At 52.3% G+C, this 21,245-nt stretch overlaps 10 protein-coding genes across 10 annotated transcripts; 2 read left to right on the top strand and 8 right to left on the bottom strand.

Annotated features, from left to right (window-relative positions):
* Window positions 1–682: 682 nt before the first annotated feature.
* Window positions 683–1,264, bottom strand: BKA58DRAFT_200296 (uncharacterized protein). The gene has a single exon (XM_046165807.1). The coding sequence runs from the start codon at window positions 1,130–1,132 to the stop codon at window positions 809–811; it is 324 nt and encodes a 107-aa protein (XP_046024645.1). The 5' UTR covers window positions 1,133–1,264; the 3' UTR covers window positions 683–808.
* Window positions 1,265–2,711: 1,447 nt separating this feature from the next.
* On the bottom strand, window positions 2,712–3,165 carry BKA58DRAFT_441180 (histone chaperone domain CHZ-domain-containing protein; the record flags this gene model as incomplete). Its single annotated transcript, XM_046173798.1, has 3 exons — window positions 2,712–2,884; window positions 2,943–2,952; window positions 3,019–3,165. 3 exons carry the CDS (start codon window positions 3,163–3,165, stop codon window positions 2,712–2,714), a joined length of 330 nt encoding a protein of 109 aa, XP_046024644.1.
* A 242-nt stretch (window positions 3,166–3,407) lies between these two features.
* On the bottom strand, window positions 3,408–4,859 carry BKA58DRAFT_387523 (uncharacterized protein). Its single transcript, XM_046170572.1, has 2 exons — window positions 3,599–4,859; window positions 3,408–3,548 (listed from the first exon to the last, which is right to left on the bottom strand). Exon 1 carries the CDS (start codon window positions 4,367–4,369, stop codon window positions 3,827–3,829), a length of 543 nt encoding a protein of 180 aa, XP_046024643.1. The 5' UTR covers window positions 4,370–4,859; the 3' UTR covers window positions 3,408–3,548; window positions 3,599–3,826.
* Window positions 4,860–5,911: 1,052 nt separating this feature from the next.
* BKA58DRAFT_421973 (uncharacterized protein) lies at window positions 5,912–7,108 on the bottom strand (the record flags this gene model as incomplete). Its single annotated transcript, XM_046172811.1, has 1 exon — window positions 5,912–7,108. The coding sequence occupies one exon, from the start codon at window positions 7,106–7,108 to the stop codon at window positions 5,912–5,914; it is 1,197 nt and encodes a 398-aa protein (XP_046024642.1).
* Window positions 7,109–7,511: 403 nt separating this feature from the next.
* BKA58DRAFT_200212 (uncharacterized protein) lies at window positions 7,512–8,846 on the bottom strand. Its single transcript, XM_046165804.1, has 2 exons — window positions 8,664–8,846; window positions 7,512–8,605 (listed from the first exon to the last, which is right to left on the bottom strand). Exon 2 carries the CDS (start codon window positions 8,445–8,447, stop codon window positions 7,677–7,679), a length of 771 nt encoding a protein of 256 aa, XP_046024641.1. The 5' UTR covers window positions 8,448–8,605; window positions 8,664–8,846; the 3' UTR covers window positions 7,512–7,676.
* BKA58DRAFT_200217 (uncharacterized protein) lies at window positions 8,847–10,716 on the bottom strand. The gene is made up of 2 exons (XM_046165805.1): window positions 10,494–10,716; window positions 8,847–10,371 (listed from the first exon to the last, which is right to left on the bottom strand). The coding sequence occupies exons 1-2, from the start codon at window positions 10,513–10,515 to the stop codon at window positions 9,188–9,190; spliced, it is 1,206 nt and encodes a 401-aa protein (XP_046024640.1). The 5' UTR covers window positions 10,516–10,716; the 3' UTR covers window positions 8,847–9,187.
* Window positions 10,717–11,139: 423 nt separating this feature from the next.
* Window positions 11,140–12,847, bottom strand: BKA58DRAFT_200228 (uncharacterized protein). Its single transcript, XM_046165806.1, has 3 exons — window positions 12,576–12,847; window positions 12,232–12,521; window positions 11,140–12,183 (listed from the first exon to the last, which is right to left on the bottom strand). The coding sequence occupies exons 1-3, from the start codon at window positions 12,749–12,751 to the stop codon at window positions 11,453–11,455; spliced, it is 1,197 nt and encodes a 398-aa protein (XP_046024639.1). The 5' UTR covers window positions 12,752–12,847; the 3' UTR covers window positions 11,140–11,452.
* Window positions 12,848–13,536: 689 nt separating this feature from the next.
* BKA58DRAFT_316953 (exocyst complex component Sec5-domain-containing protein) lies at window positions 13,537–16,820 on the top strand (the record flags this gene model as incomplete). The annotated part of the gene is made up of 3 exons (XM_046167600.1): window positions 13,537–13,876; window positions 13,909–16,037; window positions 16,086–16,820. The coding sequence occupies 3 exons, from the start codon at window positions 13,537–13,539 to the stop codon at window positions 16,818–16,820; spliced, it is 3,204 nt and encodes a 1,067-aa protein (XP_046024638.1).
* Window positions 16,821–17,556: 736 nt separating this feature from the next.
* BKA58DRAFT_387510 (mitochondrial carrier protein) lies at window positions 17,557–19,201 on the bottom strand. The gene is made up of 3 exons (XM_046170571.1): window positions 18,890–19,201; window positions 18,541–18,838; window positions 17,557–18,487 (listed from the first exon to the last, which is right to left on the bottom strand). The coding sequence occupies exons 1-3, from the start codon at window positions 19,070–19,072 to the stop codon at window positions 17,742–17,744; spliced, it is 1,227 nt and encodes a 408-aa protein (XP_046024637.1). The 5' UTR covers window positions 19,073–19,201; the 3' UTR covers window positions 17,557–17,741.
* On the top strand, window positions 19,202–21,240 carry BKA58DRAFT_387508 (uncharacterized protein). Its single transcript, XM_046170570.1, has 3 exons — window positions 19,202–19,690; window positions 19,744–19,941; window positions 19,996–21,240. Exons 1-3 carry the CDS (start codon window positions 19,617–19,619, stop codon window positions 20,837–20,839), a joined length of 1,116 nt encoding a protein of 371 aa, XP_046024636.1. The 5' UTR covers window positions 19,202–19,616; the 3' UTR covers window positions 20,840–21,240.
* Window positions 21,241–21,245: the final 5 nt, after the last annotated feature.

Here is a 21,245-nt window from a genome sequence, read left to right as displayed (position 1 = left end):
CCTTGTGGTGGGCTCGCGGTGTTCCGGCAAGCAAAGTGTAGCGATTGTGTCGAGAGAAGGTGCGTGAAGAGACAGAGGGTCGCGGGAGATTGGGCGGGCGTGCTTATGAATAAGAGAGCGGAGGGCTCCTGGTGGGGTGGATATTTTCCCAATGCGCTAACAACTTGACTTCAACGTTGTCCAATTACCGGGCTGGAAGCGTGTCGAGGGAGGCGTTCGTGCTGTCACTTAGGCCATCTCCGCGTGTGTGCCGATGCGAACTGGGAACTGCCTGGTCTTGGAGGTGGTCTTGGTACTTTAAGAGTGAATATCAAGCTATGTAACGTTGGAGCGGACCCGACCTCGGACTGTCTGTAGTCGAGAATGTCTTAAGATGGATTGCCAGTACGGAATACTTCAATACAAAGTCGCCTGCTGTCTATATGAAGTCGTCCCTATAGAATACTACACTGTCTCCAACATCCGCATGCGTATACTGGCATCACTGCCCTCTGCGGCGTATTGCGCCTGGAAAATTGGCCTACCCCACGGTTTTTCTGCCACTCCATGACCAAAGCCAAGGATGTGATTGGCCAGCCTGCCGCGACCGCCCTGCAGCAGTTTGTCCGTGCGCCGCATCCTGGGCTCCGAAGGTCGGTTTGACATCTGATGACCAGGACTTGCATGTGTTTCCGCTCTACGAGAGCTCCACCGGCTAGATTGCCGCTGCAGCCCACGCCGCATCATCTGAAAAGCGGCGGCTGCCATTGGCCCGGCGGCCTCGCCTCGGCAGCCCACGACTTGTCTGTCGTAATTCGAGAGGGTCATCTCAGGCCTTATCTCTCCCCAAGCGCGACCCAGGGCGGACTGTCGCGCTACGGAAGACATCGTGTCGACGCTCGTTGGACGGGAGATCAATATAACCCCGCCATTTCGCAGCGGAGCGTCGATGAACCTCTCTTTGTGCGCACTCGTCGACATCATCGCCCTCCCGACTTGCAGTGATTATCCCTCTGCCTAGCCGCAAACTCAAAAACAAATTCATCTTACTGTACCGTCCGCAGGTCCGTCCTTGGATCTTTAGAAGTTGGGCGACTCTGGCCATCCCCCGCCACGTAGCGGCAGGCGTCAAACACATCAATGTCCTCATCATGTTCGGAGCAAGCCGGAAGACAGTTTGCCTTAGCTGGCGGCGGTACGTAGCGGGAGACGAGTCACGAGAACAGGCAAATCCGTGTCGCGTAGCCAGTGCAGCCGAGCCCGTTGCCTTTCAACCTGGCCGATGTCGCCTCGGACGCTGTCTGGCGCTGCTTGTCAAGTCCGCGGCGGATACTCCAGGCAGCTCATCAGGACCCTGAGCTAGCGCGGTCAACTTAGCCTGCAGGCAACAAAAAACTTTCCGTAGGATTCGTGTACCTAATGCTTTCCGCGTTGGGTCAGGAAGAACAAGAGTGGGAGACAGCAAGGTTTTTCCGGGATTAACATACAACGTGTTACGTGGGTCAATCTCCAGGGTCTCGATGCTGTGCCATGGGGTTGGGGGCAGTCAACCTTGCCACAGGTGTATACGTAAGAAGGATGATCTTCCTGGGATTGCTGGTCTCGTGACATTGCTGGATATCCCGGACTATTCTGTCGCATTCATCCGTCGTTAATCTCTGCAGTCGGAGGTATATGATGTTGATCTTTCGCTTTATTCGTGACTTTTGATTCACATTTCTATCTGCCTGGAGGACCTAGGAAACAAAACTTCGGCTTTTCCGAGTCTTGTGGCATCGTAGACGGTCATATACTGTTACTCACCAGATGAAGATGATTAGCTATCACGCGAGACCCGACTCTCGCCGTTCTTTCCAGTTTTACACATCCTCAATCGACACAGTATCTTGACACATCAAGTCGCTCTTTCCGCAGCACCATCGTACTAGCCTACATATGTTCTTAGTAATAGTAAGTACCATCATGTATAGACATCACCTGATCCCCTGCATTTGAGACCTGTCGGCGTTTCTAAGCGCCGTCTGCTGGGAGCAAATGTAATAGTAATTGCATTACTTGCATACTGCTGCAGCTTGGCTAGTTCATTGGACCCTGGAATCTGAGGTATAGGTAGAGTAATGGTAACTCACTCACGTTGTCAGTCTAGATGGATGCGCTGAGCACGGTACTGCTACAGTACACACGCGTGGAAAGAATAAGAGGTACCTAGGAAAGACGGGGTAAGCGTGTGCTGGTATCAATGTCCTCAGATCATGATTGTTGCGCGATGTCCTGTCTTGTATGCTTCTCCAACTCGTCAATCCATTCGTTAGTGTTAGCAACAAATACAATCTTGTCCTGGTCCAGCACATGCACGCGAGCCAAGCCAGTCAAGTACGTGGGTATTCATCATTTCCATTTCATAAACGCACGCTGGTGCCATGTACGCGCTCAAGATGCAGTCCATTGTCCATGCGACACATCAAAGTATCCACACAACCCAATGTCCTGCTATATCTCTTCAAAGTCGCGCTGAGACTCCAATACGTCGGTAAGAGTTTCCATTCCCCGCTACCCAAATGCCTTTTGTATGTTGTGTACATTCATAACCCTAGCCAAAGTACGGAGCTGACGAAGAGTCTGTCGAACGCGCCGGAGAAGTCCTGAGAGGTGGAATTGTTAGCGGGGTTCATTGAGCAAGGGCGGACTGGCTGCCAACATACCTCAAGACGGATGTCGCTACTGCAACACATCTAGTCCTTCATCTGGTCGTCGGGGTCGACAAAGTCGTCGTCATCGTCCTCTTCGTCCTCGTCACCAAGCTCCTGGTTGGCCTTGGTAAAGTCGATGTTCTTACCGCGCGTGCGGCTGCTCAGGACGTTGGACGTGTCAATCTCCTCCATGTTGTCCTCATCGGGCTCCTCGGCTGTTTTGGTGTTAGCTCGACACGTTCAGGCGTGTGGTAGTTCGCGGATATAGCTTACGTTCGCCGGCCTGTTACGCGCTCATGTTAGCTGGGTTGCGCGTCAAGTTGTGGCGGTGAGCGCGGGTAGAACGTACCTGGTCCTCAACGCCAGACTCGTCGCTCGAGTCGTCGTCCATGGACTCTTCTACTGTCTCGCCCTCTTGGGCCTTGCCCTTGCCCTTGACGTCGGTAGCGGGGTCCTGGACGCCCTCCATCTGTTGGTTCTCTGGCTGGGCCGACATGGTGTGGGGTGGCTGTTGTGTGTGTGAGGGGTTCGGGAGTCGCGGTAGTGAGTGCGACGGGATTTGGGTGCGATTGAGAGGTCGGCGTGTTGTTTGTTTGCGGCAGCGGTGTAGAACAAGAAGTCGAGGTGAAGCCCTGTCCATCTATTCCTTCCCTTGCGGCTTGCTGCAAGCGGCTTAGTCTGCCGATCCCCTGGCCAACGCTTGCTTAAAACAGCAAATAGCAAACATTAGCGCGCGTGGCCAGACCATCGACATCTGTCAACCCCATCTATTCGCTGTAATGTTTTACTATTCTTCGCAATCGATGAACACGCATTCTATCTACGAAACGACTTCATTATGACAGGTTTGCAGGCATGCAACAAATCTTAGTGAAGCAGGTCATGCCCCGACCCCGCATCCAGTAGCGTAATGCTAAAGCTTTAAACAGAGCATTGAGGGGCTCGTAGCGAAAGCAGCTTAGATGACAACTCAACGCTTCAATGAGCAGCAACAGAGACATGAGAGGTAGAAATTGAAAGAGTTGACAAACCTACAAAGACCACCGACCAGAACGACATAGGCAAGGCCCCTCCACACATCAATGCTCACTTAGTAGCAGCTCATCCCCCGGCCTGCAACAGGGTATCATCGCGGACTCATGGAACTACCCACCCCCTCACTCGCTCTTCTCAATATCCGTCTTAGAAACAATATGACAGCCCCCCGCCCCCTCACTCTTAACCTTGACCATCCCACACTCCCTCAACCAAGGACTGTCCACCGCCTCCATATCCTTAGCATGATACACCTGATCCGGTGTCGCCGGTCGGCGTACAATCTTATACCCCGGTCTTTTTACTCTTTCGAATTCCTTCACTCCTTCTTCATCGCTACCATCACCATCACCACCAATCCTCACTGAAACCGCAGGACCCCCGACGGTGCTAGGAGTTTTGTTCCCTCCGAAGAATTTACCGAATAACCCAACGATCTTCGACTGTGATTTCGACTTCGCCGCTTTCCCCGCTGCAGTTCTTTTCGCAGCTTTCTCTTCTTTCTGATCAAGGCGCCTGTCGCGTCGTTCTTGGCGTCGGATTTGGCCTTCCAAGCGGTGTATCTCGTGTGCTTCTTCGCGCGCGGTTGTTTGTGCGAATTCGTCGGGGTCATCAAAGAGACCATAGGTGCCGGTATGCGCTTGCCCGTGGGGGTCTGTTGGCATAGTGTTCCGGGAATGAGAGTGGTGGGTGATGTGGTGGGGTCGTATTTGAGGCTTGGGAAGAGTCTGGGACTAGAATGCGCTGGCTATGCGTGGGGAGACTGCTCTGCGGGTTGAGAGGTGAGTTTTGGTGATGGAGATTAGGTATGACGACGAGGGCAAATGAGTCGTGGGAGTGGTGTGTGTGTGTGTGGACTGTTGGGCTGTCACAGTTTGTGGCATGACGGTTGTTTGCATGGCAAACATGCAGTGTGAGGCGTCACCGTTCGGAGTCCGATCAATGATCACATTTCGCCAGATCATATCCGCTTATCACTCTTGAAGAACCACAATAATTACGACTATGAACTCATCACGCTGTATTTCATATATGCTTCACAGCCCTCCGAAGCAACCATTCCAACATCGACAAGCACCTTACTTCGCACCAAAAACCTCCTTCACCCTTCCTAGTAACTCCTCTAGCTCATTGATTTCCCTCTCGATTTCCTTCTCAAACCCTCCACCCAATCCAATCTCCACGTTCATCTGCATCGCTCTCCCATACATCAATTCCATCTCCCGAAACCTCCCCATCGCCTCTAACAAAAGTGGCCTAAACTCATGTAAGCTCTCTGATAACTGCTCGTCAAACGGTCATGGCACGACGCGGTAGAACGTTTCTTGCATCGCTGCTAAGAGGGTGTTCGCGAGATATGCTTTCTGGGCGTAGCGGGTGAAAAGGAGTTTTTGTGAGTTGATGGGAGAGGGATGATGGAGTGGTGTGAGGAGGGAGAGAGTCAGCGGTGTATCTGGCAGTGGAGGGAGGGTGGTGTGTTCTGTTGGTGCGGGCTTCGGACGGGCAAACATATGTGGGTGTTTCATGGTGAGGATTAGTGGCTATGAAGGAGGCGCAGGTCGTGTTTGGAAGGACTGACTGGAGATTATGTGAGGGTACCTGATGAGTATGTATGTTGAAGTGGCTTTGCAAAGAAAGTGACGTATGGAATGGAGGAATGTAGAGTATATTTGGCTTCCAGGTATCACTGGAGACCCTTGGCCAGCTTACGACCAGCTATGAATGGCAGCTTTTGACAACTGTGACAACGCAGAACTTCATCATTAAGAAGTTCAGTTACATTTCGGTTTCCATTTAGCACTCCCAACACCTCCTCATCGACCGTCTACCTCGGTTTACTCCTTTTCTGCAGACTACGAATTATGACTTCTAAACTATCAACTGAAAGCCCGACGGAGTGCCCGCCTACTACAACCAACTTAAGGAAGTGGAGGGAATGCTTGGGGGTGAGTATGTTGGGGGTGTAAAAGAGGTGTATGATGAAATTTTGATAAGGGGTAGAAAGGGAAGGCGAGTGGAAAGCGGAAAGAGAAGAGAGTGAGGATGTGTGTTTGTATGTGATGGGTATCTTGGATTGTGGCGATACACCTCTGGGCGGCTAGTGAGGGAGTTTCATAGTACTCTGATTGCGGGTACGTCGATGAAGACCACGCACTGCTGATTTGCAAGGCAAAGCCTGGAGAAAGCATACCCTGGCATAGCGTAGCCTATCCCATCCAAGTACCAAACACTGGAGGCTGAATGCTCGCTCTCCAGTTCTCTGCCGTGACCTTCGTCAAACTCAGGTCCCTGAAAGTTCTGATCTCGACCCCATGCTTATCGAACACAACATGTAACCTCGCTTCGCAACCACGGGCTTTGCAACTCCAGCGCCTGCGTTCAGGATCCTTTAATATGATCTGGGAGCCATGGTCTTTGTGTTTACAACCGATGTACCCCAACTTTGGGGCTTCTCTCATCGACTTGAGAGTATCGGCAACCTTTTCTGTTCCTTGCACATGCGGACAGACATATATGTCAATGTCTTTTATTGCCTCAACGATTTTGGTGAAGGGTGTCGATCCGAAGAGACAAGTGGCACAACAGGTCTCGCGGTGTTCTGGCGTGAGGTGCTGTCGCGTTCTCCAGGGGCTACGTTCGCCTGCTCTGTATAGAGGTATTGTTTGAGTCAGACTGAAGCAACACGACTCTTCGCATGATGTGATGAGAGTATTACATCCTTGCGAGCATGCTGGCCATGAACGTCCTGTCCCAGGTCTTTTGGACAGCCTGATGAAGTGCTCAAAGGCCATCTGAGTATGTGGGCACAAGTAGATTGTGCCAGCGGATGCTGTGCATTGTCTTTCGCTGGCGATTATAGCCGGACATTCCCGTTCGAGCGCTCCGAAAGCCGATGATGGATGGAAGTCTGTACAGTAGCTGCACAAAAGTTTTTCAAATGGTGTATACCGTCTGGAAATGGTGTTAGTCTCCTCGTACTCCGCGATTCGATTGAAACAATCTTTGCGCAGGCGCCAGGCGTATTCGTCGAAATCTCCACCCTGAGGCCCCCTCAAACAGCTTTGAAATGTAGATGACAGATCCCAGATATGTCTGCATGTCATACGAAGACTGAGTGCGTCGACCGGCGGTAGTAGCTCGAGTATGTCCAAAATCAGCTCTCCAGGTAGATGGGGTAGGTCGAGTCCTTTATCGGCATAATTGGCCTTGATGTGTGCCTTTCGCGGCACCAACATGAAATCGGGGTCTGGCTTGTGGTGGCTGCTGCCAAGTTTGCCCGGAGTACGTCCAAGCTTGAGTCGGTGCATGAAGTAGTCCTTTGCGGCAGAGTGGTCAGCGATATTGTGTCGAGATTGGAATAGTGGTGCACTATACATAATCTTAGGACTGCCCGTCGTCGTCATCGTGAAAATTTAGGGTCAGGGAGGAGGCGTTGTATATATCCAGAAGATGAAGACGTCGATGTGTTGATTGAAGGATGGTCAGATGGGACGTTTTTTATTACAAGTACAAGCGGCGAGGCAGCAATGTGCGCTAGTGTAGTCACGTGCGCAGATATACTGATTGGACCCCTTCCAAGGTTTGGTTGGGTCGTCCCATCAAAAACATCTGATCATCTCATCCAAGTAAATTGAACAACCTAGAGCCTATGTTGAGGTTAGATTGCCTAATTTGCATGTTACTATCTTGATGTAGGCTGCAGATCTGTTCAGGTTTCTCCTTGTATGAGGTGGATGACGTTGAGCTTGTTATGAAGGACAATCTACCGCGGTAGCTGCGGCCCGCATTTGTTCACTGGTATATTTTGTCAGCGAGGAGAATAAGTATAGATGAGATGCGTTTATTCGTGACGGGCGGGATGATATATGGGGGCATAGCTGTGTCTCCAGCCCGAATTGGTTTCTTATATCTTCTCAATATAATGAAGCGATGCTTCGCACATCCCAGTCTAGAAAAGCCTTTAGCAGTCTGCTACACCCGAGCATCCGTCACTGGAAGCTGCGTACTCACTATCCAACTCTCTGCTCTGACCGTCGTGATCTTCACTTCCCTAGGAGTCTTAATACTAATCCCAGTCTCTTCCAGACGGACTACGACTCCGGCTATACAGCCAGGCTTCGCACAACTCGAAAACTGGGACGCCTTGTATGGCGCGGAATCATAAAAGCTATGCTTTCGCTTGCGGCGGCGGAAAAGCGCATCTTCTATCATGGATGCGAGCATGTCGCAGACCTTTTCTTTACTGTGTACATGTGGACAGATGTACATGTTTGCGTTCTGGATGACTTTAAGGAGCGTGGACAATGTTGCGAGTTTGGCGAAGAAGGAGTCGCAATGAAGTGTACCGCCTCTAATGGGGAGACGGCCTGGTGTTGGCCACATGTATCGGTTGCTTCCTAGGGGCAGGAACATTCTTTGAGACAGCGAACAGTAGTCCCTGGGGGCAGTTGACTTGGCCCCTGACGTGCAGCTTGCGGTGCAAATCGTGCAGGTAAGGCTGTTAGCCGGGATTTCGTGGAGTTGATGCAAATCCTCGAAGCTTAATTGCAAGTGCGGACACAGATACACTTTGGTTGTGGATGCTGTGCAGCGTCTTCGGTGTGTGGCCCCGATGCTACTCGCGGATGTTTCAGCTGCGTCGAAAGAGGAAACCAGGTGAAGGTCCATGCAGTAGCTGCAGAGGAGCTTGCCACGCGGAGTATATTTGTAAAGAGCGTTGTTAGAGTCCTCATACTCCGCCATCCTGTTGAAGCAGTCTTTGCGATGCTGCCATGCGTGTTCGTCGAGATCTTCAGCACGCACTTGGAGTAAGCGCGATCGAGCATCCTTCGTGCAGGTCAGACTCCGCGTGTACTTGCAAGTTGTGCGGAAGCTGAGTAAGTCAATCGGTGCTAGGCGGTCTGCGATGTTCAAAATTAGCTCTGCTCGCAGCCCGGGTAGATTGAATGTGTAGCTGACCTGATTCATGCCGTTTACTTGTGGCGGCATGAAGACGAATTGGGTATCGGGTTTGTTGTGGTTGTTGCTTGAACTGATCGTCCTATCATCTGTTCTGATAACGATTCGCCTACCATGGAATGGCAAAAGTTGCACCAGATTCCCACAGATTCCGCTCTGCATTACGCACAATCCCCAACATAGGATTTCTACTTCCCAAACTCTTGACCTGCTGCACTTATTGTGGTTGCGCGTGTGGTGTTCGTTAACAAGCGTTAGATGTGCGTTGTCGAATGTGGCTTTTTCGATTCCTCAATGCGAAAGCCCAGACTCATCACTGATGTTCTTGTTAGCGAAGAAGATAAACATAAAGAATTCGATAGCGATAGTAGCTGCCTAGATGTCCATATCCGCTTTCCCATCTAAATCAAAACGCCGAGCTAACCCCCAATCCGATGTATACCACTAACGCCATGCCACCCTATAGTACCATTTTGAAGCCAACAAGTGAAAACCCTCTTCCGACTTCTAACACACATTCACATTTACTGATGTATCTGGCTCACGTGTCCAGCCTGGCCAGCACCACCCCACTCACTATCATCATCACTACCCACATCCGTCCAGCTCGTAGGGGTCATAATGCCCTGCCTATCGCCGTCGAACTCGCTGAAGCCGCCCTCAGAGAAGGCATCTGTAAACCCGCTTTCTGAACGCGCGTCGTGGTCTGTGTCATTTTGTTCGCTGTTGGGCATGCTGAGGATGGCGATGTCGTTGGCGTGGGCGGAGGCGGAGGCGACGGAGCCGCTCATGGTCATGGAGCGCTCGGAGCGCGGGGTCAGGGTGCCGGTGGAGAGGTGCTCGGCGTCGTTGTCGTCGAAGAAGGGTTGGGCGGGGGCGAGGTCGCCTGCTTGCGAAGAGGTGAAAGAGTAGAAGGATTGGGCGGCTTGATCGGCGTCTTCTTGGGCAGGCTGTGCGGGCGATGGGGTCTCGGGGAGGGAGTGCTCGGGGTCCGGTGTTAGGTCGACGAGTGTGCCGGTGGTGGGTGTGGAGGGGACGTCGGCCACGATGGTAGCGGAGTTTTCGCGGGCAGCAGGTTCTTCGTATTTGAATGGCTTCGGTGAGGGCGCTTCGTCTTCGTCGTGGTCGAATAGTACTTGGTCGTCGGAGAAGGGGTTGGCCATGGTAGCAGCGGCAGCGGAGCCGGCGGCAAAGCCAGCAGCACCGCGCTTCTTGAGGTCGCCTTTCGAGTTGTCCTTGCCGGTTGCCGTCGCGTTGTCCCTAAGCATGCCATCACTGCCAACCATGTCGTCGAAGCTTCTCGTCCGATCAGCCCTGGACCGCCTGGCAGCCACCTCAGCCGTCTCAGCACCAATCCTAGCCAGCTCGTCCAGGTCGACAGCGATACCCTCTTCTCTTGCCCGCCTGATCAGTTCATTCCTATTCCTCCTGATCAACTCTTCCCTCCGTTGCTTCCTGGCTTCGAAGTCATCGGACGATTCGCTCGGGCGGCGAGGCTGAATGTCATCGCCAAGGTTATGCAGCGCGATGGCGATCTTGCGGCGGGTTTGATCGGCCCATTGTCGCACTTGGGGAGACTCGTAGATGGCGATACCGGCGGCGACGATGACGGACGCGGCGATTATGAGGCCTGATGTGAAGGGGTGGTTAGGACGATGCGGCGGGGTTTGATTGTTGCCTTGCGGAGATGCGAAGCGCGGGCCGGTGCCTGCAAGCAGATTGGCATAGGAAAGTACAGTAGACAGTGAAGGAATACGCGACGAGAGAAATAATGTTGGATATACTGGGAACACTGCAGCAGCATGCATAAGTGGAGTTATCCGTACTCACCTTTGGCCAGTGGCGCAGGCATATCTGCGGACTTTGTAGCAGCGGATCAGTCCTGCTACTCAAAGAGATCCCCTGATAGTGTGGTGGGAAACGATAATAGGGAGCGAAATCCACAGGCTTTTGACTTTGGAAGAGGCGTGTAAGGAGAGAAGGTTCGAGGGCTGAGAGCAATCATGGTTCGTCCGGTCCTTCGCCACTTGCACAGCCGCAAATGCAGGGCCCAGGAGCTGGGGGCTCCGGGCGGCTTTTGGTGGGGTCGCGTGCCGCCAATCTGGCTGCACATCGCCCCGCACCCGTTGGACTAACTTCATAACTATTCGCCTGGAACAGCATAATTCACTCATAGTCGCGCATGTCATGATAGGCAATGAGGTCACTGTGAGCTTGCCTCGAGATCACCAAGGTTCACGTCTGTGTGCCGTGTAATCAACTCACTGTGCAGGATGCTTGGGTCAACTTGAAGATTACACGCAGAAAATATCAATTTTAATAGTCAGATAGTTTTGAATGTATAAAGCCACGCGAGATTGCAAAGCACGCTGAACATAGAAGAGCCACCTGTAGTCCTCAACCCGGTTCTACCCCCAAGACCGATTCTGTGTTGGGCAAGTAGCTTCTGAGTCTCATCATAGAAAGCTTGATGAATATCGCAAAGCGCAGAAGCACATCCATTATCATCGGCGATGTGCGAAGAGAGCTTGCGCGGTCAAACTTTTCCATGAGACCAAAATGCATCCAAATGAAAGCAAAACTTTTCTGGGGGAGAACATAAAAGCAAGAAAAAAGAATGATGAAGAATACTGGCCGTGTAAACCACCGGCTAACAGCCATGAATCCATCGTAATTGTCATGCTCTGTCGAGGCGATGGAGTTGGTCCGGGAGCTTGCTGGTCACAGTCTTTAAGCGGGAACACCAACTAGGAAGATGAATGTCGCCGAGAAGATATGAGCATCTGGACTCAGATACTGTCCGGGGTGAGAGTGGCCTCGTCGTCAGAGTCAGCCTGAGCCTCAGAGTCAGAGTTGGCCTCTGAGCCGGAACCTCTAGCACGCTTCAAGCGAGCCACGATGAGACCTGCAATGATGGCGTCCGTATGTTCATGGCTACGAATCCTCTTATCGCCAGCCTTCGAGAGACGATATGGGCGGTAGTCAGTGAGGTCAGGCTTGTGGTCCCAGCAGTTCTTGTCGTAGTTCCAGTAGTAAGGCTCAGGAGATCTACGAGCTCGAACCGCTTCGGCTTTCTTAGAGGTGTGAAGAACCGCGCCATCGTAAGGCATAGTCTTGGTAACGAGAGACTTTGGAATGCTGCTAACCGCGAGCCACTCGTTCATATGTGACTTTGCTGCCCACACACGCAAGTCTGACTCCTTGAGCTCGTTCACAGAAAACCAGAAGAGACCTCCGGCTTCCAGTACATCGTCGACTACGCAGTCCGGACGCTCGCGTGCGCGACCTTCGAAGGGGGTTTTGTCGAGGACCCAAATGGGGATTTCGATGCCGCGGTAAACTTTAGTCTCAGTTGAGTTAGAGTCAACATTTTCGGGGTCGTGGGTATCGATGGTAGTCGACAAGTCAGCAGTTAAAGTTGCAGGGACGATATCTCCGATGTTGATAGCGGTGACAACTAGACAACGGGGTGCCTTTCTGCTCTTGTCGTGAAGGTGGATTACTCGCTTCTCGGCAGTCTCTGATAATGGTTAGTATTAGATGTATGTTACTTGCAGGTTTGACTTACTGAGGACGCTGGTTGTAGATATGAACGGAGTCGGGTTGGCAGTCATCTTCCCGTTGAAATGTCTTCCGAACCGTTCGTTGGTAAAGTCAAGGTTTGGTTTGAGCGTCCCTGAGGCTTCGAAAGCGTTGCGCTTCTTGAGTTTGAGGCCCGTGTTGTCGGGATGAACTCGATGCTTGATACGGGATACGTTGCTGGCTAAGGTACCGTTGTGTTCATGCGACCACCTATAGACCTTCTTGGGGCGTCCATCCTTGGTGGCGCGATCACATGTTGCTGAGTCTTTGAAGCTTCTTGAAGGTGTTAGCTAGCTAGTTCTACTCGCTTCAAGGATACCAGACACTTACAGACGCAATGGACCATGAAGGATTGAGGTGGTAGTGGTGTTGTCCTTCGGATCTCCAGGCAAAACTTTCTCTTTCTTACTCGAACTCTTCTTGCTTGAATGCTTCTTGCTGGAGCGCTTTGTGATGTTGGCTTGAGCATTTACGCTTGAGGGAACTGAGGCTAAGGAGAGCGACATTGTGTGCTTGCGGAATGTTGGAGATAGATTGTATCGGCACGAAAGAAAGGCTGGTATGAATGGTATCGACTTGGGAATATATGTTGCTGATACCAGAAGGCAGAAGTAGTTTGTTGTAGTGGTAGAGTTTGGATGAGTGTGAAGAAGTCTTTATATATCCATAGAAGCAGTGGCATGCTATGAGACTAGACGCTAGCAAGCTGCCACATGGCGAAAGGCTAAGTAAAGGCAGATCGGGTGCCATGTACAGTGGTGAGATAGGACGATGGCATCTTGAAGCCAAATACTCCAGTAGACGTGAGGCTTTTTGGGCCTGGCCGATACGTCCGAGCGTATCAATGGTGAGAGTATACCAATATCTGTTATGATGCAGCTATACAAGAAAGAAAGAAAGTCTCTCGATTCGCGTAGTATCAAACCGGATTGAATGAACACATCACGTTGATGGATCTCTATACGATGATGAGTGGTGAACTGTGATGGCGGCATGGCTATGCCAAACAACATGCCTTAACGTGGTGTTAAACCTTCACAACAAAATATGATATGAGTGACAGATTGATGTAATGGCCAGGCCTCAGTCGGAGTCAAAAGCGTGGTTTGTGATGTTGGGAGATGCAGATCAAGCTCGCTACAGATGGCCCACCTTCCGCCAAGACCTCTGCGCGCTTGATTGGCGGTCGCAACCGCGTCTCAGCGAGCTGCCACTTGCGACACGCAGCATTCCGAGGTTGCACCACCACATTTTTAAGGATCGTGATCAGATAGCGCTTGCTGCAGCTGCAATGAGTTCCTCTATAGAAACAGAGATCCTGAACAAGTACAATCTCACGACACTGTACCCCGCAACCTGGCCGCAGGAGAAGGACGAAGCCGACGAAGAGGATACATTCGACGAGCCCATACCCAAAGCCACGAAACAATCGATACGGCGGTCCAAATCACGATACTCAGTGTTAGAGCCCAGTGCAAGATTCTCGCGGCAGGTTCCGGGAGCAGAGCGCTCGAAAGATGGCGTGGAAACGTTGGTCCAGAAGGACGAACAGGACCCATTGGGCATGTATCCAAGTGTAGTGCAGGTGCTGCGGGCGAAGAACATCCAGGTCGAGGATGATATCAAACTGCGTACGTTTGAGCAATATAGCAATACACACAAGGCCTGTCTAATGGACATACAGGCAATCGCTTCCTCTTGAGCTCCACCACCTTCTCGCCCTCCCTCTTCCTTTCGCAAGTCCACAATGAAGCCTCAACCGACTCCCTCCTCGCCGGTCTTGACTTCCTTTCCCGGTCAATCGAGAAGAAGTCTGCTTCGCTCAAAGTCCTCGTCGAATCCAACTTCGATCGCTTCGTGGGCGCCAAAGCTACCATTGACCGCGTATATAATGAGATGCGAGACCAAGGGAAGGAGCAGGTGGAAGCGCCCAACAAGGATCTACAACCTGGCACCGGCAGACCCAGGGCTCGATCGAGCTTCTCAGGCCGAAAGACTAGCGCATCTCTGACACCAGGCATGGTCGACGCTGTGCCTGCCGAGAAGAGGAAGAACGCGCTCGTCAAAGAGAGCGAATACGGTGTGCATGGTATCAAGGTCCCGCTGACCGAAGTCGCTGTCAAAGCTGAGGAGGTCTGGGGCCCTGCGCTGAACGGACGGGAGCGGGAAGAGACATTGAAGTCCATCATGGAGTCTGTGGAGCACCATCGGGGTTTGTTCGAAGTCAGTTCAGCCATTCAAGATGCCATACGCCGGAAGGATCACGAGACAATCACCGAAGAATACAAGCGCGCGAGGAAGTACGCAGACGAAGCTCGATACATTGTAGAACAGGCAACATCCAATCAGAGGCCGCTGACTGATGCCGAGATACATCAGGTCATTGTGACGGCTAGAATGTGGTCAGACGTCGAACGCCAGATTGAACGTTTCAAACGTGAATCCTGGAAACGCCTGACCACAGCGCATTTCACGCATCTTCAGACTGGCACCGAGGATACCAAGTCCGACGAGTACCTGAGCATCATCTCAATCATGCTTGAGCTTGGTGTGGAGGAGAACCCGATTTGGGTATGGCTGCTCTCACGCTATGAACATCTCAAGTTCCAGCTCAACTCCAAATGCCAACACTCGCTTGTTGAGATCGAGATCCTTCGTCGTCATCTGGCGAACGGCGAAAAGCCGAGCATGCGCATGCTGCAAAAGCATCTCCGCTCAGTCCCTACCAGCAGCAACGTCAGCGCTGAGCCTTCAAAGCTTGACACCCCAAAGGTGACCGAATTCTGGGAACACGTGTATGCCTCTATGACGACCCTGCTCTCACACAAATCCGGGTTGCTTGCTGAGCTAGTTGAATACTGGGAGATTGTCCAATCGTTCCTCTCCGGTCGCGCGCAACGGAACTTGCCAACAGGCCATCACAATCAATCGTCTGTTCACCACCGGCTCAGTAGTGAGAACAAAGCTGAGCTTGAGAGAGGTACGACTGAACTCATCAGTATACTGCGGGATCATCTGTTCTCGTTCTTCTCGGACCCTCCCATTGAGGATGTATCCATGCTCATGTCACCACTGCCGATGAGTCCGACGCCGACCACACCAGGAACACCACTGAGCGCAGCTTTGAGTCCAATGTCAGCGTCGAGGTCTAGGTTCGATCCTGCGAAAGCACCACCACCATCTCCTAGCCGCGGAGAATCTTGGGAGAAGTACGCTTTCTGGCCTCCTAATGCGAATGCGCTTTCGGGATCTCACTATCTATCCAAGATGCTCGTCTTGATTGGCACTGCAGCCAACGAACTTGCATCGCTTCAAGTTCCTGAGTCTGGAGGTAGCGGGCGCATTGACGAAGCACTGCGCCTGCTTCTTGGCGGTGTGCGCGAACGCTGCATTCAAGCTGTATGTGCGGCTTGGAACACGGATGCGGAGAAGTTGAAGGTGCTCGAGGATTGGACTCGTCACGTTGACCGCAAAGACACTACGAACCTACCTCAGCGTTTCCTAGCGGTACAAAGCTTTCTGCTTAACAATCTGCAAAAGATACTCTACGTTGAGGCGTCAAGCAAGACAAGAGTGGATGTCGTTGTACCGCCGAGCAATAAGCTGCTGCAGATGGTTAGAAGTCAGTTCGTCACAAGCTTGTATAGAACGCTCAGCGGAATGGTCGAATGTGCGGAGCGAGGCAGACAAGCTTTGGGTCCTGAGTTTGAGATCAAGAGTGATGATCTGACCATTGACGAGCAAGATGATCAGAACGGTAACGACTGGGGCAGGGTCGATGCTAACAAGAAGGTAAGCTATACGAATTGTGGCTTCATCTTCTCCACTAACACGCACCAGTCCATCCGCCTTCTCCTAACCCTCGCCAATATGTCTGCCTTCCAGTCAGAAATAACCCCGCAACTTCTCTCCCTCTTCGAAACACTCTTCAGCGTCCAACTAACCGATGAGACAAACCGCATCCGCGACGTCCTCTCACAACTCGACGCCCAACTCTTCCGCTCCTACACAAAACCGCACGCCACAAGGATCCACTCCACAATCGAATCCGGCATCTTCAGCCCCACCTGGGCACCTCCTCCAGACACACGTAAAAGCGTCGCAGACCGCGACCCAAGCCCCTACGTCTTTACGGTGCTTCTGGATCTCGTAATCGTGCACACAGAATCCAGCACCACATCCGCACCCTTAACACCCCGTATCCTCCGCTCACTCTTTGAATCCACAACCTCCTCCCTCATCACGACCTTCCAATCTCCCAATCTACCCACCATATCCCTCCCGCAACTCATGCAAGCGACACTAGACGTAGAATTCATGGCACAAACACTAGCCTCCTACACCACAGAGAAAGCATCACAGATCCAGACGGATATCTACCAAGTGCTGGACCAAAAGACGGATAATGCGGCGAGAGTGAGACTGCAGGAAGAGTTGGGTAGTTTGAGGGTTAGTCTCAAGAGGTTGAGGGAGGGGACGAAGGTCCAGTTTGCTTGCTTTAGGAGGATTAAGAGGGGTACGCTTGCGGGTGGTGGGGCTGGTGGGGAGGGCCAGGAGGAGAGGAGGGGGAGGTAGATGGGGTTTCTTGGGGTTGGAAGGGAGGGGGGGATGAAGATGGGTGTGTGATAAGGAATGCATTCAAGATTGTTGGAAATGTCACAGAAGCTGTGCGTGCGTAATATGCGTTGACGTATTTGATCTTGAAGCCCGGTATTGAAGAGACGAAATTGAATGTATGTCAGCATAAAACCTGCCTTTCCGTGCCGCTTCAGTAACGATGTTTCTTACACACCTTTCGACATCCGCCTGAGCATAAAGTATCCAAGTAACTGTACATTGCACACACTCTGACATGACGCTCGACAACATGCCTACAGCGGAGCCTCGCGACGCGGTCGAGGTCGCCCTCGATCCATTCCGCCGCGCGCGACATGACACTTCGCTACACCCGAGCGTGTGGGACGAGGTCGTCGACACGTTCGATGAACAACAGCGCTCTTTGATTGAGGGCCGCAAGAAGGGGTATGCAGATTCTGTAGCCAAAGGCAGTAGTGCGATATTAGAAACAGAGAGGAAACTTCAGACTACCCAAGACAAAAAGGTGAAGTCGGAGCTCATCAGCAGGGGAAAGAAGGCTGAAGCTGCACTCAAAAAATTGGAGGGCGCGAAGAAAGAGATCAGAGCCAACATGTGTGCGCAATTGGAGGAGGAAGTAACGGACATGTGTGAGGATGGGTTGAGAGACCTGAACGAAATCATCGACCGGGCGATGCCTTTTAGAGAGGGTAGCAATGCTTGAACGGTTCCAATATCATGAGTGTAAATGTCTTGGTAAAGCACAATTCTATCGCTTTGAAGATTCGCTGTTGTTACAGCGACACGTATATCTACAAGTAAACGCCGCTGAATGCATCTATAATCCTCCATATACGTATCCTCATTCATGCTCTTCTCCCTCCCTATCTTTACTCTTACAAGTCGTACAAATACGTTTGTTTATACATCACCGCCCCCTGACAGCGGATGTTGTTCGAAATACCGCAGTAGCGTTTGGTACAGTACCAACATAGTGCCCGACTGCACGCTTGTCCAGACAGCGCGCGGTCCGACACCTCTGAACCACCCCGCCATTCCTTCTGTCTTGTATATTATTTTCAGGCCGGTCATGACGGATGATGTGTCGAGGGTTGCGGCACCGTGGGCTTTGAGGGTCGTGGAGGGGGAAGATGTGGATATTGGTCTACTTTGTGTCGATGGCGGCTTAGTTGTTTGCGAGGGGGTGGAGTGTTTTGAGGTCGCGGCAGGCGATATGGAGGCTTTGGGTACGGTTGGAGAGGCGGGGGATGGGCCGTTGTGTTGGGTTTGGATGCGAGTCTTGACTACATCGAGAGGGGTTGTTATGACGCCTGCCATGCCGCCTGCGGTCGCTGCGGTTGCGATTTCTAGCGGTAGTCCGATGTTGTTTGAGCCCATGTACTTCTTCGCCCAGTCCCGCTCTTCTTCGTAAAAGGCAAATTGTAGTGCTGAGAACGGGAGGTCGCGCCAGAGCGTGGCCTTGTACCCATGGAAGAGGGCGCTATAGCCTTCAACCCTGGCTATTGTTCGCGCGGCGTCGATGGTTCCGCGGTAGTTGTAGCCTGAGTTGAAGTAGGGGTTGTTGTAGCGGCCTTGTAATTGCAGGCGAGTCTTGAGGACTTCAGAGGGGACGTATGCGGGGGCAGCAGCGAGATCAGCGAGTAGACCTAGAAGTTTGTCAGTACATGGCGGGACTGTACCGATCTGTAGGGAGGTGTACCGGCTGAGAAGTATGCGACCGAGGGCGCAACCCCATAGTCAATCATGGTCCGCTTGGTCCACTCATATGCCCCGAAGAAGCACACAGTGCCTGAGAACGACCCAAGAAACGCCGGCTTCACTCCCCCGTACAATCCTTTCCGAAAGCCTTCTTGCCGCCATATGGTGTAGTATGTGTTGCCCATGGACGTGTACTTGGGTGGCATGTGCGGGTCGCCCTGTTGTCGCGTCTTGACCGTATCCAGCGAATGCATCAACATGTCACCCGTGGTACCTCCTATCCCTCCTGCCAGCATTGCCTGTTTGTGATCAATTGGCATCCCTCATCTCTGCAGACTAGGCATCCTCACATGTAGGTAGGGCGGCCGCGCTGCTTCCTCGTCTATCTCGTCTTCCATTGCTGTCCGTTTGGTATCCTCCATGGGAAGTTCCACTGCGTGTGCTGTATTTGCGCCATGTCTCCGGCTACCGTCGGTCAGGTTGGTGGTAGAGTCTCCGTTTGTGAAGAAGTTGGCCACGCGGGCAAGTACCATGAGCGCTTCGATGGCAGCGGTGCACTGGGGGTAGATTCGTGGGTGTTGTAGTGAATAGACACGAGTATAGAGAAGAAGGATATGCGCAAGGGTATCTTCACAGAGTGACGTTGCTGCCGCTGCGGCCGTGCGATGATGTTGCGTCTGGAAAATTTCGGCCAAGACCGGGACTGCGCAGCCACATCCCTGCAAGCCCTGGCTATCAGCTATCAAAAGCACGGGGACCAGACGACGGCTTGATGCAGTTAAGACTACCTAAGCTATACCTACGCGAATGCCACCAAAACGACTGCAGACAACGCATCTTGCTCAAAGACAGCGTGGTGTTGCTGCAGATCAATGTATTTTGTAGGCTAAGCCCTGCAACAGTTAGCGCCCAGATGACCCACGTGAGCCCCAGCCATCGTGTTTACATCTTGAGTCTCTCTGCATCCGATCAACACCACATCGCCCCCACCTTTTTCGCCCACGACGCTTTTTTCTGCTTGTATTCTTGATTCATTTTGATCGCAAGCTTTACGCGACTTGATCTATACCACTCACCATGTCCCACTCTTGGCTTCAGAGGAAGCGCAAAGCTGACTTGATCGACCTTGCGCAGAAGGCTAGACTTCCCGAGTAGGCTGGAATTGATCATGCGCGTATATGCGATACTAACGGGTTGTTTGCAGTGCAGATGGCCTCTTGAAAGATGATCTCGTGGAGCTGCTTGAGAGCCATCTCAACTCCAATGAGAGCACCTTTGCCAAACTCCCCGAGTTTAGCGACTATTATGGCCGAAATGGATCGCCTGTAAAGCGCGAAAAGTCTTCGCCAGAGCCCTTTATCACGAAGACGACGCGCCGCCGAACTCTTAACAAGGACCCTTCGTATGTCAAACTTGGAACGCGACGCGCGACGCGCTGAGGCTAACAAACGCGCAGTCCAGAGTCCACCCCCATCATTACACCAGAGATCCGCAGCGTTGTCGCGCGTACACCAAAGCCGAGATCCGTCTCTCGACGTGTCTCCGAGATGGTCGCTGAAGCCGAACCCAAGGCACTCTCGCGTCGCGTTTCCGACGTGGTCGCTCAAGCTGAACCCAAGGCCGTCTCCCGTCGCGTTTCCGAACTCTACAATCAAGTGGATATTCCCGCATCGCCTGCCCAACTCGCTGAGGTCGCCGACCAGTCCTTCCAAGTAGTCCAGACAAAGGCTGTCGAGCTGTGGGACAGGACCAGGATCGATGAGCTGAAGGAGTTTATTCGCGAAAACGCAAGCTCGGTCGCTACCATCCAAACCATCATCTTGCTTGTCGAAGCTGTAGGACTACAGTACAACACACTCGACACAACACCCTTATTCGCTACACCTGCCGCCTTAAGCTCATACACGAGCAGCCAAGATGTTCGAGGACCAAACTTCTGGGCGCTGCTCTCAGCGGAGTGGTGGGCACCAGCTACCCTCTGGTCGCTTACGAGCTGGGTGCTACCGTTGATGTTCTCATACTTTTTCAACTTGACTCTCCGCTCCAACACCTCGCGCAAGTCTTCCGAGCGCCAATATCCTGCTGACCCGCTCATTTTCAACATTGCGCGGGCAGTCCTGTCGTACAATGCCTACCGGGAAACTGTCAACATGGCATTTGCGCCAAGTGCCTGGGGTCCCTTCTCCGAGTACGCGGTTGCGCGCGTAGGAAACAATGTCCCGGGAGGATACTATGGCCTGCAGATTGGCTCGCTGGTTGGCATACTTGTCAGTCTATACGATGCCGCTTTGAAGAAGTAGATATCTGTTGGGTTAGAACACGCAATGTGACTGAGTCTGAGGACGTGAATCTGGTGATACTTGTATGTTCATTGGCGTTTGGATATACGATACCTTCCACCCTGGCGAGCTGGACACACTTTGCATCTGGATGCGGAGTTCGAGACCGGCGTTTATCAGAATGGGTCTGTTTCATTCGAGCTGCTACGCTTCTTCGTTACCCAATATATACCTCTGTCAGAATCTGTTCCTAAGCTTGATTGTCCTTTGAGAAGAAGCGACCCGAGTGCAGACCAAACGCTTTGAGATACCCCAGCTGCCAGACCAGACGCGACTGCGCGTTGCGGGTGAAACACGTGAAGTCGCGTGTGCTATCGATAGCTCCAAGCGCGAAAGGGCCACGCCGTCACCCCTCCGCTCCAACATC

This window comes from Alternaria rosae, assembly GCF_020736505.1.
Source record: "Alternaria rosae strain MPI-PUGE-AT-0040 chromosome Unknown BKA58scaffold_6, whole genome shotgun sequence".
NCBI lineage: Eukaryota > Fungi > Ascomycota > Dothideomycetes > Pleosporales > Pleosporaceae > Alternaria > Alternaria rosae.
This window is presented reverse-complemented; position numbering and strand designations above follow the sequence as displayed.

Excerpts from the sequence above, each read along its gene's own strand:
- BKA58DRAFT_387523 (XM_046170572.1), bottom strand. The coding sequence starts at position 4,369 with ATGCCAACAGACCCCCACGGGCAAGCGCATACCGGCACCTATGGTCTC.
- BKA58DRAFT_200296 (XM_046165807.1), bottom strand. The coding sequence starts at position 1,132 with ATGATGAGGACATTGATGTGTTTGACGCCTGCCGCTACGTGGCGGGGG.
- BKA58DRAFT_200228 (XM_046165806.1), bottom strand. The coding sequence starts at position 12,751 with ATGTCGCTCTCCTTAGCCTCAGTTCCCTCAAGCGTAAATGCTCAAGCC. Across the intron at positions 12,522-12,575 it reads CTTCATGGTCCATTGCGTCT|AAGCTTCAAAGACTCAGCAA; the intron begins GTAAGTGTCTGG and ends AACACCTTCAAG. Across the intron at positions 12,184-12,231 it reads ATCTACAACCAGCGTCCTCA|AGACTGCCGAGAAGCGAGTA; the intron begins GTAAGTCAAACC and ends AACCATTATCAG.
- BKA58DRAFT_387508 (XM_046170570.1), top strand. The coding sequence starts at position 19,617 with ATGTCCCACTCTTGGCTTCAGAGGAAGCGCAAAGCTGACTTGATCGAC. Across the intron at positions 19,691-19,743 it reads CAGAAGGCTAGACTTCCCGA|TGCAGATGGCCTCTTGAAAG; the intron begins GTAGGCTGGAAT and ends GGTTGTTTGCAG. Across the intron at positions 19,942-19,995 it reads ACTCTTAACAAGGACCCTTC|TCCAGAGTCCACCCCCATCA; the intron begins GTATGTCAAACT and ends ACAAACGCGCAG.
- BKA58DRAFT_200212 (XM_046165804.1), bottom strand. The coding sequence starts at position 8,447 with ATGGCGGAGTATGAGGACTCTAACAACGCTCTTTACAAATATACTCCG.
- BKA58DRAFT_387510 (XM_046170571.1), bottom strand. The coding sequence starts at position 19,072 with ATGGTACTTGCCCGCGTGGCCAACTTCTTCACAAACGGAGACTCTACC. Across the intron at positions 18,839-18,889 it reads CGCGGCCGCCCTACCTACAT|GCAATGCTGGCAGGAGGGAT; the intron begins GTGAGGATGCCT and ends GATCACAAACAG. Across the intron at positions 18,488-18,540 it reads GGTCGCATACTTCTCAGCCG|GTCTACTCGCTGATCTCGCT; the intron begins GTACACCTCCCT and ends ACAAACTTCTAG.
- BKA58DRAFT_200217 (XM_046165805.1), bottom strand. The coding sequence starts at position 10,515 with ATGCCTGCGCCACTGGCCAAAG. Across the intron at positions 10,372-10,493 it reads GCCTGCGCCACTGGCCAAAG|GCACCGGCCCGCGCTTCGCA; the intron begins GTGAGTACGGAT and ends ATCTGCTTGCAG.